General features: G+C 43.9%; 1 protein-coding gene across 7 annotated transcripts in view; it reads left to right on the forward strand.

The window, feature by feature from the left end:
- Nucleotides 1-12,595, forward strand: part of NEK11 (NIMA related kinase 11) — a 235,215-nt gene extending 222,620 nt beyond the window's left edge. For 6 of the 7 annotated variants that reach the window (XM_072726830.1, XM_072726832.1, XM_026015522.2 and 3 more), the window contains one exon: nucleotides 11,723-12,595. In XM_072726830.1, coding sequence (XP_072582931.1) covers nucleotides 11,723-11,993 — 271 coding nt within the window. In that variant the 3' untranslated portion in view covers nucleotides 11,994-12,595. The remainder of the gene's footprint in view (nucleotides 1-11,722) is intronic. The other variant, XM_072726833.1, reaches the window with a different exon arrangement.
- Nucleotides 12,596-17,906: the final 5,311 nt, after the last annotated feature.

Genomic DNA, 17,906 nt, shown 5'->3' on the forward strand with positions numbered 1-17,906 from the left:
ATTCAATTACTCTTATTGTGTTTGAAAAGAAAATTTCTTTTATCTTCAGATCTTTGCTTCCCCTTCAGCAAAGCTGCGTTGAAAATAATTTTTGAAAAATAAAAAATGTGGTTTGAATTGATCAAAGGAAGCACAGTTGTGACTCAGCCAGGAAGGACCCAATCAAGTGGCCAAAGTTTCATGGTGCCTTTTTTAGGGGAGCTTACTGACTAGAAGGAAGAACAAGAGGACTTACTTATTCTATATTTATTTTATATGTATGGCCATCACAGTGGGGGCCCAGGATAAGATCCGCCATCCTTAACCCAGTGTTCATTCCCATTCTAGAATCAGTTTGTCTATAGACTGAAAGTGTTCGATTAGATGAACTCCTTGGTACCTTACAGGGCTTTTCAGAAATTCCAAGTTCTGATTTTTAAATCATTCTTTCCCTCTATGGGTTGAATTTTCTTATTATAAAATACCCATGTTGACACCATTATAAAGGATCACTGGCTTCTCTTTGCATCCAGGATCGAGGACCCCTTACCTCCACCCCCCAGGTCCCTGCCTCTGCCTAACCACCTACAATCATCTCCTGTCATCTCCTCCTCCAAATTAGGTCCCAACCACTGCTGTCTTCTTTCTTACAGGGGTTATAGTGTGTGGGCATCCCCTCTTCCCTCCGTTGGGAGTGTTCTTCTCCCACATCCTGGCAGAGATGACTTGTCTTTACCATCCAAGTCTCCATTCAAATGTCATTCCTACTCCCACCCCTCAGAGAGGTCTTTCTTAATTACTTTAGCAAAGTAGCCTCCATCCTCTAGTACCTCCTAGCCCAGGCCAAAGGGGGACGCTGGGCCTGTGCTGTAGAGGGTGCCACTTTGGTCATCCTCCAGACATTTTCCTCTCCATGAAGCAGGGAGGCCAAGGAGCCAAGGGGGTGTGCATACTCAGAGCCTGTGTCTCCTCTTCCAGACCATGCCCTAGTTACCTGGGGCCTTGCAGTTCTTCCCCCAGAGGGCCTCAAACCCATTCCTAGAGTCTGTGGGCCTCTCCCTCAGGTCTCTCGTCCCATGGGTGGTCTCGGCTGCCAGTTTGCACATTCTAATCTTGAGGGAGACCACAGAGAAGCTATTTGCAGGAAGCTATTTGCATGAATCTTGGACATAAGGGCCAAGGTATCAAATGTGTGTGCAAAAAAGAAACCCCCCTCCCAGTGGGAATTTGAGCCAGGTTAAAAGAGAAGGGGACAGGTCAACATCCAGGGATAAAAGGCCAGGGGCTGGCTCACCCAGCTTTACCCTATTCCAATGCAGAACTCTGAGGAATCAGAATACTGAATGCAAACCTGGCCTTCCAGGTCTTTATAAAGTTAATTTGTCAAGGTAAGAGGAATATTATGTATTTTTTAAAATTTTATATATTTATTTGAGAGAGAGAGAGAGAACCTGTGAGAGCAGAGCAGAGCAGAGGGGAGGGGCAGAGGGAGAGGGAGAGGCAGACTCCTCACTGAGCAGGGAGCCAGATGCAGGGCTTGATCCCAGGACTCCAGGATCATGACGTGTGAGCCAAAGGCAGAGGCTTAACTGACTGAACCACCCAGGCGCTCTGAGGTAGCTTATATCTTATTTAATACTTCGTTAGCTTGGTTCATAACTTTTAATCATTGAGGCATGTGTAAGCCTCCATTGGTACTCTTGCCGCACCCCCACAAATGTTTCCTCTGTGTGATGGCTGATCAAGAAGGGGGGGGGGGGCGCTGGTCCACATGAAAGGACCTGGTGGGCCAAAGAAGGCTGGGACCAAACATCTTTTCTGCCCTCGCCCTGGCCAGGCATCCCAACCCTCTTCTGGGCAGCTCACTCTCTCTTCCATTTCTGTTTCATTTTATTTGCAGCATTGACAAAAATTTTAAATCACCTAGCTTATTGTCTGCCTTCTTCTAACTAAAATCTAAGTTTTGTGAGGTCACAAGCTTCGGGCAGCATTCCCGGCACTTGGCGTGTACTAGGGGCTCATTAAACATGTGCTGACTGAACAACTTAGTGCGGTTTGGGGCCAGGACCACACCAGATGCCAGGATGACTAGGAAAGGTTCTCTGTCCCCAAGGCTTCCAGCCCCATCAGGGAGCGGACCTGAGGGCAAACAAAGTCCTTCACTTTTAGTTTTTACTCCTCAAGTGACTAATTAATCTGGAAATAAAAATATAAATGTAGCAATTATTGAGGAGCTTCTACCGGGCAGAGAAACAGTCTGCCAAGGCCAATTAGCTCCGAGGAAAGGGTAAGACAAGACACTTTCCTATTAGCTAGTCTAAAGGGATCAGGGATGAGGGAGCTTTTAAGTTGGATGACCTATCAAAACTGGTGGAAACGTGTTCCTTTCCACCTCCCCCCCACCCACCCACCTCCTAAAAGAAATTGCTTGTTGTTTTCCAGGAGGGGAGAATGTTAAACATTTTCTGCTGTTCAGCTAGAATGTTGTCTGGAGCAGGAGGCTGACATCCCCTCTGCTGCTGCTCTTTGCCTTATTTAACTGGCTGGGCAGCCAGTGCCATCTGTTGAGCAGCACAGTGGTGGCCACCTCTCCCTCTGCGGGGTGGAGGGCCTCTGGGGGTCCTCCTTCTCCAAGGCCTCATGTGTGCCCTGGGGCAGCAGGGCTTTTGGCATCTGTGGGCAGATGTCAGTTGCTTTCCAGATGGCCCCATGTGTCAGGCGTCAACCACAGTCTTTCCACACAGAATTTTTTTTAAGTCAGGCTTGTTTCTTCCCATTCAAAAATACATGGTCATTTTTATCCAGAGATGATCAATTATATAGGTCACATCAAGCCAATCCATTTGAAATAGGGATGAAAATATAATCATACTGAAGGCAGCACTTAATTGGAGCTTTATCTTGAAAAACAACAACTAAAGATTACAAAAGTGATCTTCTACTTGGCAAAATTAGGTTACAGTTTCACCATGTGCTAATTCTTAGACTAAACCGTAGAGATGCATATGTTTTAAAATAAGATTGTGTGATATCACCATGTTCCTTTTCCATTTGGCTTTCAAAGCATCTATTCATTCATCCAACATGTATTTATTGTGTACTTACTATGTGCCAGGCACTGTTCTAGGTAATGGGATCAGTGAACAAGAAAGATGAAAATAATCCGTGCCCTATGGACCATATATTCTATAGTGAGGTGACTGACAGATCATAAAATATTATGGAAGGACACAGTATGCTAGAAAGTGTCAAGTGCTGAGAAAATACAAAGCAGGGAAAGAGAATAGGCAGTGCAGAAGGGGGGTAAAAGTTACGGTTTTAAAGAGGGCAGTCTGGATAGGTCCCTCTGAAAAGATTACATGAGGACATACAACTGGAGGAGATGAAGGAGAGAGATAGAGATTGGAGAAAGAGCATTCTCATCAGAGGGAACAGCAGGTGCAAAGGCCTGGGATAGAGTGTGCTTGGGGTATTCAAGGAAGAGCAAGGAGCAAGTATAAGAGGAATGGAGTGAGGGAGAAGAGGGAGGGAGGAGATGCATTTGGAAAACATGGTGGGAAGATGGTTCAGGATCTTTTAGATCACTGCAAGGACATTGATTTTACCCTGAGTGATATGGGGAGCCCAAGACAGGGTTTTGAGCAGGAGAGTGAAGGGATCTGACTTACTCTGGCTACTGAATTGATAACAGACTATAGGGGAGAGAGGGTAGGAGCTGAAGACCAACTGAGAGGCCATTATAGCAATTGGGTAAGAGTGTGGTGGCTTGGACCAGGGCAGTAGTGGAAGTCGGCATCCTGCATACATTTTGAAAATGGAGATGATAGGATTTACTAACCTGTCTGGTTACGACAAATGCTGAACTAATGGAGTAAGAGAGGAATTGGGATGATTCACAGGTTGGGGGCAGAGCAAATGGAAGGCAAGAGTTGACATGGACAGAAATGGGGAAGGCTACAGTGTTAGGATATTTGGGGAAAGAGCTCAGAAATTCAGTTGGGCATGAGATTTCTACCTGTTATTCAGGTAGAGATACTGAGTAGCATGCTCAAGGCATTCTTTCTTGAGCCTCTGGAAACTCACTTCACAAGCTGCTTCCTTTCCTTATGAGGACCCTTATTTCCTACAGTATATAGGGAACAAAGCTGTAGGGAAGAATCTGGAACTAGGTACCCAAAAGCAATGAGATACTATTACTACCAGAGCATTTTTTAAACCCCAAAGAAAGGGAGAAACTTCTTGAACTGGTATAGCTAAAGCTCTCTAATAATGTCCCAAGATAACTGAAGGCTCTACTCCTATCTTTCAGCTAATGTGTGAGAAGAGAGATAACCAGAGGGTGGGAGTTGGTAACTTGCTTCAAACCTTTGAAAGTGTCAAGGTCATTGAAGGAGACTGAAGAGACACAACTAAATACAACACATGGTTATTTTGACCTGGATCCTTTAATTATAAGAAGCATTATTAGCCAATTGGGAAAATGTGAATGGATTAGAGTATTAGATGACAGTAATATATCAGTGTTAATTTCCTGATCCTGATGGCCATTCTGTGGTTATGTAAAAAGGGTGTCTTCATTTGTAGAAAACATACACTAAGTATGGAGGGGAAGGGGCATCAGGTTAGCAACTTATTCTCAAAAGGCTCAGGGAGAAAAAGAGTTCTTAGTATTATACTTGTAACTTTCCTGTAACTGTGAGATTATTGCAAAATTAAAATGATATTTAAAACATGAGAACACAGGGTCTTGACTGGCTCAGTCCATAGAGCATGTGACTCTTGACCTCAGGGTTGTGAATTCAAGCCCAACTTAGGGTGTAGAGATTACTAAAAATAAAATTAAAAAATTGAAAAACATATGGATATTTTTGTTTGACATCTTCAGAACCCTTAAGAAAGATCAATAATTAGAGGGCACACAGAGCAGTCATTATTGATGGGTAAATAAATAGCCATGATAAAATATATTGTTTGCAAGTTAAAAGGAAACATGAGAGGAAGTCAGTAAAGGAATTTGGTGGATGAAAGATTGAGTTTGGAGGGAATGGTCAGGGAAGAAAGTACTCTCTTGTGGTTTAACGGAGTTTTTTAGCTGCGGAGTCAGCCAAACACATGTTGGGGGTTGACTCCAGGCAGCTGGAGCTTCTTCAGAAGCCTAGGGAGGCTTCATCCAACTCCCCTGTGTCCACTATCCATCTGGGCAGGATGGTGATCCAGCCCAAAGAGCACTGGCCTGTAAATGAAGCATCTGGATTAAGATGACCTTTAGGATCCCTTAAATACTTAAAGGACTTTAAACACAAGAATAAAATGGATAAAACATGTGTAACATAGGAAGAAATAGATGAAAAAGCATGAAAATGTAGTTCTTTTCATTTGAAAATGTAAGATCTTTTTACTTGAGATACCCATCTAACTAAAGGGGTGGCTCCTGCCCCCCATCTCTCCTTCCACCCCTCCTGTAGAAAGAGCAAACTTAACAACCTCTTCCTTAAGGTGAACTGCATAAAGAGCACTCTCTGTCTTCTCAAATCTTAGGTAACAGGAAGAGTCCCCTTAAAATAGAAGTTTCTATTTTATGATTTCTAAAATACTCTGATGCATCATTGCAGAAATATTACAGCATGTTTTCTGATCTGAGTGTCAGAATAAATTTACACTGAAATATTACAGTGTTAGAAGTACCTATCACTTTTCTTTTGGCTTCAAATGAGTTTGTGTATAGCATGCCTGATTTTTTCATTGACCCATAATTTATTTAGAAAAAATACATTTATAAACATGGTACTATTTAATCCCTATCTTTGTTACAGATTTCTCTCAATTGTATTGTAATCAGATAACTAAATTTTGTGTAATATCAATTATTTGAAATGTGTTGAGCCTTGAGTTACTATCTAGTATATGGTTAGTTTTTGTAAATGTTATGAAAGTCTGGAAAGAATAAGGATTGTCTAATTGTCAGGGAGGGACAGGGTCCTCTATATGTTTCTTAAGTTTAGCTTATTTAAGTATATTCAGATTTTCTATGTCACTACTAATTTTTCAAATGCTTCATCTATCAATACCAGAGCAAAATGTAGTAAAATCCTATACTATGGGGACATTCCTGACAATTTCTCCTGGTCATGTTTTACATATTTTGATTCTACTTTATTAAATGCATAATGGTTTAGGGTTTTTATTTCCTCCTGGTAAGTTGAACTATTTTCATTATCGAGTGGCACTCTTTACTGTAATACATTTTTTTTCCTTAAAATCTATTTGTCTCATGTTAAGACAGCAATCTCTAGCTTTTTTTTTTTTTTTTGAGTATTTGCCTGGCATATCTTTTAATTTATGTTTACTCTCAAACTTTCAATGCCCTGTGTTTTAGGTGTATCTCATAAACAAGCTGGATTTTGTTTTTTAGTCAGTCTTTACCCAGCTACATTTACTACATAAACAATGGACAGTATTTAGGTCACAGACAATCGTTATAGGAAAGGTTAACTTGAACAGTTTCCAACCAACAATTGCACTCAAGATTCTGCTGCCAGGGAGGACCAAGCAGATGTCAAGCACCATTTACGAAAAGGGGCCTGAAAGTCACATATCCCAACTGGAGGTGCCATATATCACCTGTGCATTGGCAGTGCAGTTGTCTGCCTCTGTAGAGAGAGATCTGTTCTGTCGTTGCCCACCAGGTTCAGAGACAGCCATTTGAACTACTAGATGTGGACAGAAGGGGTACAAAATCTATCCTTAATAAATATTCCTGATGCTTATTAGCACTAAATGATCACTAAGACCACAGTATTGAGGAGGAAATACATTGTACCATTTTATTCCCATAGTGCCTCATACATATTTAATGTTCAGGGATTTCTTATAGTCTGTAAAATCATTTTCAAGCTTTCCTTAAACTACACCTGAAGAGTAATCTATGTGTTCTCTTAATGCTTTCTGCTAAAATAGGTTTTTGTGATTATTTCTACAAAATTACTTTTTCTTTTTTTTTACTCCTACTCTGCCACTGGCTTTCTTGTGTCACTTTTTTTTTCTTTTCAAATTCAGTCAGAGAAGATAAAAGTACTTATAAAATAGTTTCTTAACCAGAGGTAGAACTACAAAACTGCTTGAAGCTTACAGTTAAACTGAAGTAGGACTTTGGTGCAATCCAGCATCAGGAAAACAACGATAAAATGATGGCAAATAAGCAGCTGGTAGATATTGGGCTAAGATACATGTGTGTATGTGATTTCCACTTAACTATGAAAATTCAAGTCCCAGAGAGGTTAAGTAACTGGCCCAACACCACACAGCCAGTGACAGGTAGAGCCAAGATTCAACTCCAGTGTCTCTGAATCCATAGTGATGAAAAGGGAGTCCTGGAGTGAAACTACTGGAATCCATGTTCCAGTTCCACCACTTAAAAACTATGTGGCAATAGGCAAGTTATTCAATTCCCTCTTATATCTCACTTTCCTCATCTGTAGAATGGAAATACCAACATCATATGCATAGGATTTAATGGGATGATATGAAATGATGCTCAGAATAGAACCTGGCACATAGAGAAGGCTCAAAAACTATTAGTCATTATAGTTTAAGGGAATATTTTGAGGCTTCATCAGTGGGTGATATTACTAGTCAGATTCCCAAGTTTCTTTTTTTGAGAGAGAGAGCACACTCGAGCTTGTGCACATGTGAGTGGAGGTGCAGAGGGAGACGGAGAGAGAGAATCTCTAGCAGACTCCCCACTGAGTGCAGAGCCCAATACGGGACTGGATCTCAAAACCCTGAGATGGTGACCTCAGCTGAAATTGAGAGAGTCTGTTGCTTAACCCACTAAGACACCCAGGTGCCCAGATTCCAAAGCTTCTTTAACAATATGTTTATCTGCTTCTCACTCTCTTCTTCACACACTCTTCTCAGCCATCAAACTGATTCACTGATATCCCAGTGACCTCACTATTGGCTGCCATCTGGCTTCCCACCAGCTGTTATGGCCCAAGTGAGACGGTGCCTTATTTCCTCCATGGAGTGTTTGATTTTCCCCACTTTCATAGCACTTTGTATTTATTTATAATTGATAGTTCTTTTTTCCCACCATATTGAGGTTGAGTGAGACACTCTTTAGATATCCAGTTATGGTATCAAGTGGGCAGTTGATTCACACGCCCACAGGGAGGACATACAGGAAGTCCTCAGCCTATAAATGGTATTAAAGACTCTGAAATGTAGAGGCCAAAATGAGAAGTCAGCAAAGAGGCTAAAAAGAAGCAGAGAGCATGATAAGAAAAACTCGTGGTGAAAGTGATATTGCCAAAAACAACAGAAGGTAGGGTTTGAAGGAGAGAGTAGCCAGCTGTTGAATGTCAAGTAAGATATGTACAATGAAGAGACCGAGGAATTAGCCACATGAAGATCATGGCAAGAGTAGCTTATGGAAGGAATGAGAACCAAAGCCCAAGAGGAGTGAATTGAAGGAGAATGTGCAGTCAGAAAGTAGGAACAGCAGCCATTTGTGACTCAAGATACTTTGCTAGTGATGAAGGTCCAAGTGATCCAAGGGAAGCAGGTGAACTGAGAATATGGAGGTCTCGAGAAGCTTCTTGTTTAAAAGAAGGCACTGGAGCATATTCTTTCCTGATGCATATGCTCCAGGAGATGTAGAAATAGCTGCAGACGGAAAGGCCACTGAGCTGGTGACAGGCTGGATTCAGAGCATTCAGGAAGAGGATGTTCTTTCATAGGAACACAGATGGTCCCTTCACTAGGGACAGAGGGAAAGCCAAGTAGGTGGGGCAGTTTGGGCACTGAGAAGATAGGGAATATCTATGTGTTTGTTTCTATTTCTCATTGAGATATTAGGTAAAGTCATCAGCTGAGAGGGAGGGTGGGGCTTAGCAAGTTTGAAAGTAAAGAATAAGGAAGAAAGTGTGAAATAGTTAACTTGAACAGTAAAAAATAACCATACCAGAGAAGTATAGTAGGACCATGGGCAGTGCTGATTGCTATTTTAAATTGCAGTCGTTAATTATTTTAATGAGACCTGTTGGCAGAATTGAGTGTTTTTCTCCTGGAATGCTCTTTCATTCAGGTACAGGCTTAAGTAAATGGGCGGCTGGGTTTAACCCTTACAACTTTGCCAGAGGAGTTTGACATAGGAAGAGGGGAGCAAAAAGGCCAAGCGTGTTTGCAAGATAGTGATTATAATAATGGACCATGAAACATAATGAAGGAAAAGTGAGAAGTGGGGACATGAGGACACATGGTGACAGGCCAAAGGATTGCAAGGTAACCATGAAGTAGAAGAATAGCTGGAGTAACTGTGGCGAAGAGTATAAAGGAATGATTGAGGCGTGTAAGGCTTGATATCAATTTGTGGTTATTGGTGCTGAGGAGGTCAAGGGTATGACCACGGGAGCAGGGAACTGAGGAGGGTAAAGAAAATGATCATTGGATATGAGACAGTCCAAAGTCAGAGACACCAAGAATACTGATGCCACGAGAATGATAACAGGAGTCAGGTGTGGGAGAAAGAGCATGCGAGTTACCGAAGTCATCCGTGAGTGGGGGGTGACAGCGTTTGCTAAATGTTAGCAAAAGCAAAGCTTGGGTTTCTGGAGGTAACTGAGGTGACGAGGGATGTGAGGCTCCCTGAGATCGGTCCTGATCATCTCCAGGCAGAAGGTGGGAAATCTGTTCAAGCTGGACACCCTGGGGCCCTCAGGCTGCCAATCTCCCCAGCACAGGACCTGTGTTTGAGTTTAAGCTCCAACAGCCACTAGCTGTGTGAGTTTGCAAAAGTCAACCTACTTATTCTCACCCATCAAGTAGAGATAAATGTTCAATGACTTGCCTCGTTCACAAGGATCATTTGAGATAATGAATGTAAAAGGATTTCGTAAGCTCTGAAGTACCATTAAAAAGTGAGTTAAAATTTAAAATATCCATCTTAACATTATAATTTCTAGCCTCTAAACTAGAGCAAGATAAATTACTTACTCTTCTTTTTGTCTGCCACAATACCTAACCTGGATGCTTGTGTTCTAGAGATTGCAATGTTGAATAGTACTGAACAGAAAAGCTTATAAAATGAATTAGAGCCTGTGATTAATGCCTTCAGTGTTATTGTCAGCATTACCATCAGCACCGTCTAGCAGTAATGCTTTAAAAATTCTGAAGGAAAAAAAAAAGAAAAACTGATTTTTCTTCTCAGCAAATCCACTGAAGTGAAGAATAAAGAAGCATTTTTTAAAGCTAAAGTCCTAAAAATATTTATGCATTTTGACCCAACAATTCCATTCTCACAAACTTTTAAAATGTTTTCATTCAGTTCAACATGTATACAGAAAAGTACAAAAGTCACAAACGCACATACGGCTTTTCACAGAGGGAACACACTCAGGTAATTGGCCTCACTCATAGAAATTGGAAGCCAGAAAATATTCCCCTCGATGAAAAAGCTGTGGTCCTGAGGACATTTGCTCAGTGTTATAGCAAAAAGAATGCTAAATGTTAGGTGGAGGAATGACACGGTCAGTGCTGGCACATAAATTCAGTGAACAGCATGGAAGCATTAAAAATGACAGTTTTGAACTGGAGAAGGAAATTCACCAAACTCGAATGCCCTGGAGTCAGGCGGCAGGTGGACTCCAAGAAGCAGCCTGCTCTAAAATGATGTGAGGGGGCAGCCCGGGTGGCTCAGCGGTTTGGTGCCGCCTTCAGCCCAGGGTGTGATCCTGGAGACCCGGGATCGAGTCCGTCGGGCTCCCTGCATGGAGCCTGCTCCTCCCTCTGCCTGTGTCTCTGCCTCTCTCTCTCTCTCTCTCTCTCTCTCTCTCTCTGTGCCTCTCATGAATAAATAAATAAAATCTTAAAAAAAAAATGATGTGAGGAAGGTGGATGGGGGGCAGTAAAAAGATGCAGAGCAGGGAGTGTGGGCCGCACCGACCTCCACATTAAAATGCTAAAGACAGTCAAGCACTGGGGCGCCTGGGTGGCTCAGTCAGGTAAGCATCCAACTCTTGGTTTGGGCAGTTTGGGCGCAGGTCCTGATCTCAGGGTCCTGGGTGGAGCCCCATGTTGGGCTCTGCACTCAGCAGGGAGTCTGCTTAAAGAGCTGTTGTAAAGGTGAAGGACGCAGAAAAGCACATCCCCTTCCCTGGCCTCTTCTTCCTCCTTGTTACTTCAGTGTCCTCATTAACCTGATTTCTGACTTCATATCCCACTCTTCTTTCCCCCCTTGTTCTCCAGACTCCAGCCACACTAGCCTTCTTGATATTTCTCCAACATGTTTTAGCCTTGGGACCCCCTGGCGTTGGCCTCAAAGGACACCTCTCAGGGGACTGTCCAGCCCCTCACCTGTCTCTCTCTCTCTCTCTCTCTCTCTCTCTCTCTCCCTCCCTCCCGGATTTACTGTTCTCCATTGCACATAGCACTGCCTGACATTTTATTGTCTGTGTATTTTTTAAGTTATGTTTATTCTCTACCCTAGAAGGCAAGCTCTGTGAAGGCAGGAACTGACTTAACTTGTTTAATGCTCTGTTCCCAGTCCCCAGAAGGCACCTGGTGCATAATCGACATTCAGGAAGTATTAAATACTGTTGAGTTTTCAAGGTAGAGCCATTGTGTCTTATTTTTCCCCTAAATCTCAAAGGTACAATGTTTGTGTAATAAATGACTTAAAAAGACATTTCTGTGGGCGACCCGAATGTGTAAAACTCCTCTTTGTCTCCTCTAACTTGTGTGGCAGGTCAGCCATGCAGAAGCTGGGAGCAGAGGTATTTGAGAAGGTCTACAACTACCTCAAGAGAGCAAGGCGCCAGAAGGCCAGTGAAGCCGAGATCCGGGCAGCTCTAGAAACAGTGGTGCCTCACGCCAGTGACTGTTTTGAGGTTGACCAGCTCCTGTACTTCGAGGAGCAGTTGCTGATCACAGTGGGTCAAGGACCCACACTCCAGAACCCTCACCAACATCTGTCAAAAGCAAACACGTTCAAAGGGACGAGTCCATTCAACACATAAGCTGGACTGTATTATGGGAAATGGGTGCATGGCTGGAGCTCCCATCTTCACTTTTGATTCCTTGTCAAGAGGAGTGAGTCTTGTAGAGGGTAGTAAACCTGTCTGCCTCTCCTCTGAGTCCTGGGCCAGTCAGTGCTCTATCCTCTGAGGAAAGCTTGTGGACCAAGTGTGGCTTCCTGAAAATCCAAACCCCCAGGGCTTCCACAGGGTTGGCTGAAGTACCTCCACAAGGTACTTCTCCTTGAACATCCAGGTAGATGGCCTGGAAGAAGCCATCTACCATTTACCATTTCTACTTGGAGGACAGACTCAGTGCCTGCCTGCCTCGGGTCCCTCCCTGTGCTCTGTGGCCAGCCTGCCCCTGAAGGTCGCTGAGCACTGAGCTGCTGACCAGGCGTCACAAATATTTGTCTCAAGTGAACTGGTTTTGGCCCACTTTTGCCCTTCCTTGGCTAGCAAGCAAGATGTGCGTATATTTAAGGACTGGGACTTAAAAAAATCCAAAAAGATGTTCTCTTCTGTGATTTATTCTCCAAGTTTTTCCGTGGAATATTGAAGACTTTCGTTCTTAATAAACATATTTTCTCTGCTTACAGAATAAATCACCTGTTTTATCTGTTTCTTATCTAGAAGTATGTTGAGCAATGTAACACACTTATGTAATAATTATTACTGGAGCTGCTAACATTTATTTGGTGCCAGTTATGTGCCACTACTGGGTTCAGTGCTTATGACTCTAAGGGCCTCATGTCACTGGATCTTTTGACGGATAAAGGAGAGAGAGAGAGAGAGGAGAAATTACACCCATCCTTTACCGAACCTGCTTATTTACTCAGTAGCAGAGCTGAGGTGAGATGTCACCCCACGTCTGGCTGATTCTAGCATCTGTGCTCTTAACCACTCTGCATGTGGCTTTGCAACCAAGAGGTTACAGCACACTTGTTCGAGGAGCTCCTTAAACGTACACGGGTTTAAACATACTGTTATCCTGACACTCGTTAAAACGGTGGAGAAGAATTTACTCAGGACTATTAACATAGGGGAGACAGATGGGGCTCAGTGCCAAATACAGCACAGAAAGCTGGAGATTTATTTTTTTATTTTTTAAAGTTTTATTTATTCATGAGAGACAGAGAAAGAGAGGTAGAGACACAGGCAGAGGGAGAAGCAGGCTCCATGCAGGGAGCCTGACGTGGGACTCGATCCTGGGTCTCCAGGATCAGGCCCTGGGCCGAAGGCAGTGCTAAACCGCTGAGCCACCTGGGCTGCCCCAGAAAGTTGGAGATTTATAACCGGGGGTGGGATGAGGCACATCAGGGCTCAGGGCATATTCAGCTACAAAGAGAAGACATCCAGGGTAGAGGAGATGATTTGGTTGCCAAACTGACGCACGGATGATATCGAGTTCAGCATTCTGCCTTCGGCTAACGATTGAGGGCACTGAGGCCAGCGGCCTGTTGCCTTACGATCTGTTACGGCCGGTGCTATGGCCCCGGCACAGTACAGTGCCATTTAGACCAGAATTTCTTAAATTGGAGCATCAGGATCACCGGGACGGCTTGTGAAAACAGATTCGGGACCCATCCCCAGCATTTCTGATTCAGTAGGTCTGAGTGGAGACTGAGACTTTGCGTTAACTACAAGCTCCCAGGGCATGCTGATGGTCCTGGGGTGAGAACCACCCTCAGACCACTGTTTGAGGACCCTCTTCCTGTTGCCTCTCCTCCCTGTATTTGGAGCGGTGCTTTGGTCTGCTGTGTGGGGGTGGGGGTGGGGGTGGTGATGGTACTGATTCATCTCACTGATGTCTCTGAAGGTGGTGTGAGGACCAGGAAAGAAGGGCCCTAAGGCTTCAGGTGCCTCCCAGTGAATGCTCTGATTGGCAGGAAGAAGGTCAAAGTGTGACTACCTTGGCTGCAGGGAATTTGATGGGATCAGTCCAAGGACGAGGGAGCATGGTCCCCGTGCTCTATGTCTCATTCCCACTTCTGCAACCAAAGGAGCCACGGGAACCCACACCCTCTGCCATGCTCGAGAGCTTGTGAACATCACTGTTGTGTGTTCTCTCAACACCTTTACACCATGGAGAGGTGTGGAGGCCAGCACAGATCCTCACTCTGCCTCTTCCCAAAGCTAATGATGCCCCCCACCACATGCTGGGCAGTTGTCCCTGGCTGGCCCGTGACAGTCATCTTGCTCACCTCACAGCTCCTGTGTCTGGGGCAGGAAAAGCAGGCCTCAAATATGGGCTCCTTCCTGGGGGTGGAATCTGAGACCTTGCAGAATTCTGAACTTGAGCATATCGTTCAAGGCCAGATCCAGAAGCTGTGCCGGCTACTAGGGTAGAAGACTGAAGGAAACCCAGGACATTTCCATCATGCTGGCAGGTAAGAGACCTCACCCCCAGGAAGAGCGCCCCCGAGCTCCCGTATCCTTTTATGACCAAACAGATTTCAGACGCATCTGGAGGAGGAGGATAGTAGCAGCGAGTTATCAAAGTTCCAAATTTCCTTACAATGATTTTCAAAACATTAGGACAGAATGCTTGTGTGAGTTGCTGGGTCAGAGTAGGAAATAGCTAGATTTTAAACAGCGTCTACTCTCCTTCACAAACAGATGAATGTGCCCGAGAACAATACCCTGCTTTTAAGAACAGGCTACTAAGGTCATTTCCTCTTCCCATTAGGCTCCCCGTGGCTGGGGCCAATTGAACTGACAAAAACAAACAAACAAACAAACACAGATTAACAGGAGAAAAAGCATACAAACTTTATTTGATATTAATATTTTTTACATGGCATAGGCGGCTCTCTAGAAAGAAGTGACAACCCCAAAGAAACAAGTAGGCCTGAGAGCTTATATACCATTTTGACAAAAGTGATAAATTTGTGGAGAAGTGATAAGACAGAGGATGGAGATTTAAGCTTTAAGGGAAGTAAATTGTGGGATAGTGACTAGGAACTATATGGGGGAAACTAATGGAAAATGGGGGTTATTTTAGTATGTTTGTTGACACCCCATTTTCAATGATAAGAATATGCTTTCCTGGGGCACTTTTCTTGTGGGAAATTTATGCTTTCAGGTAGAAAGGGGGAAAGCAGAACTCTTCCTACATCTACCATTTCTCACTTGCTTTCATCTTCAAATAATCTTTATGCCAAAATGGCTTATTTTGGGGTGCTAGATCCTGATCCCCCATGATGCTTAGAAAGACAGATATAGGCTGAAAACATCTTATCCTCCTGAGATTTGTGCTGTACATCATACCAGGCTTTCAAAAAAGGGAAAGGCAGGGGGAAGTGCCATCTTAGATCACGGCCCATGCCTTACAAAAGAAACTCCTTTTGGATCCACCTTCCATTTGGTTCTCTGGGAGTGAGGGTAGTGGTGCCAGATTGAAGGCAACTGGAAGAAAATCACTTTTTATTATTACTAGTGGGCAAGTACTTTCTCCTTCAGCCAGACTCAGTCTGGCTTTGGGGTGACTCCAGGGTTCGTATTAATCACTAAGCAAACTGTGAGATGGTGGGTGGGAACTGGCTGGGGGATTAAGGAAGTCAGAAGATGCTGTTATGAAACCCTCACAGGGGTCCAAAGGGACTCCTCTGGCTTGCCGCTTTGTAAAATATATATATCTCCTTCATAAACACCAATTGACCTTTCTGCTTTCTATTTATGCAGAGGAAATGCCATCAGCTATTTTGGATGATGCGGAGATAAGGCACACACAGGAGAGTGACAGCAGTTAATTATTTAATGTATTTGGGGCTGAGGCTGCAGTGAAAGCTCTAGGTCTATTATAAAGTCCGGCCATCACAGTGGGCTCAGGATGAAGGAGGCTGACGAATCAAACAGTAGCTCCAGGGGCGAAACACCCCACTCCTCTCTCAAGATGATGGGATCACTAACTAATGTGTCAGGAGATCAGGCCAGGCCACTGAGATGATAAAGAAGCAAAAAATGAATAAATGAGGCAGAGGAAGGGGTGTGTGTGGGGGAGGGGGGTGGGCAGGAGAGGGGGCAGGCTGGGACACACAGTAAAGTGTTTTAAACTTCTGCAGGGGCATCTGGGAGGCTTGATTGGTTAAGCTTCTGACTCGATTTCAGCTCAGGTCGTGATCTCACGTAGTGAGAGATAGCCTCGTGTAGGGCTCTGTACTCTGGGCAGGGTCTGCTTATCTCTCTCTCTCTCTCTCTCCAATTAATTAATTAATTAAATGCTTCTGCTGCAATCTGCATAAGGAAAAAAACACAACTTCACACCAGGTGACTTGCACCCTACACTCACTCTTGCCATTTACTATGTGACCTAGGGCAAGTCGTTTTCTCTGAGTCTCCGTCTGCCTACATCTGAGGCTGCTGTGAAGAACAGGGAAGGGAAGGTAATAGGTTCCATCACATGAAATTGGCAGTGGGGTTCAGCGTAATGCGTGGAAATGCTTTCCATCTGGAAGATGACCTTAACTTTGGAGGAGGACTCATTAGCTTTGATCATCAGGCTGCCTGATAGCCCATCGTTGGGAGATTCATCCCCGAAGAAGCCTTCCTTAGGCTTCTAAGATTCAACTACTACCACGCAATCATACCCCAAGAGTAAACATTTTTAGCCATTTTCAGCCAGCTCTTGACTAGAAGTTAGCTGACAGTGGTCTAATAGCTTAATAGAGCCATGGAGAAGGCAGCTCTGGAAAGGCAAGCAAGGGGGCTCTAAGGCCAGCTCTGAGTCCTGACAATGCCTCAACACACCTCACATTTCATGCCCCTGCCCATGTGACCCCCAGAGCAAGCAGTGTCACCAGTGCCCTTAGGAAACTCAGTTATTCCCTAATTTCAGAAGGAAAATCAGAAATCTGCTCCAACAAATATGCCACAATAAAATAATAAAACATGATATAATATATTCATTAGGAATACCAAAGCCATTGGCATTTATGGAGAACTGAAATCTTCCAGAAGAGTATTTTCAAAGTAGACTTGTAGGGTTAGATTAGGAGACAATCTTTGAACAGCTAGAAAGTTTTTTCTTTCAGAAATATTATGACTGTTTCTTGCTCTGAGAGATTGAATTTTGAGTTCCAATTCACCCCTCTCTGGACCCCTGACTAGTCCTTTATGACTTCATGGGTCTTCCCCCAGAGGGAGTAGACTTCCCTTGACTCTGAGTCAGGCCACAGAACTTGTTTTGGCTGAGTGATCATGCGGGAGCAGGAAACTTGCAGGTGCACTAGATTTTGTTCTCTTGCGCCTCTGCCCTCACCTGCCAGCCCGCCTGTCACAGGGGGAGGATGAGAGATGGGGAGCTGCACCACCCCCAGCCAACCTGCAGAGTCAGCCCAGCCGATGATGAATAAAGCAGAACTGCTCCAGGCCATCTGCAAACTCTTGAGCCAGGAGCAGAAGTTCGTTGCTGCATGCTCCTCAAGTTTTGTGCTTATTATGCTGCGTCATTATGGTAGTGAGCTAAACCATATACCTGACATCACTCTCTACCCTTTCTCTTAACACTTTTTGTCATGTCCTCGGGGCTTCCTTTTTTTTTTTTTTTTTTTTTTTTTTTGGCATTTGGATTTTTATAAATTTGGAGAAAAGTTTACTTCTAATGAAATGATTCAATGGCTTCTAAGAAAAAAAGTGTGGATCCTCTTTTTCAAAATGGTGAACCATGAACTCTGTCCTTCCTGGTTTTCAGCATGTTTCCAGACACTGCTGCACAGGAGCATGGAGCCTACCAAGACCACCTCATCTGCAGATATGGTCTAATTCTTCTTTGGATTTTACTTCGACATGTATTGAGTTCCCATCCCGTACCAGGCATGTAGGCACAGGATTTTGAATGATAAGCATCCAACAGGCAATGATTGGCAACAGCCGAAATGTCTGTCAACAGATGAATGGATAAAGGAAATGTGACAT

This window comes from Vulpes vulpes, chromosome 11 (assembly GCF_048418805.1).
Source record: "Vulpes vulpes isolate BD-2025 chromosome 11, VulVul3, whole genome shotgun sequence".
In the NCBI taxonomy this organism is placed as follows: domain Eukaryota; kingdom Metazoa; phylum Chordata; class Mammalia; order Carnivora; family Canidae; genus Vulpes; species Vulpes vulpes.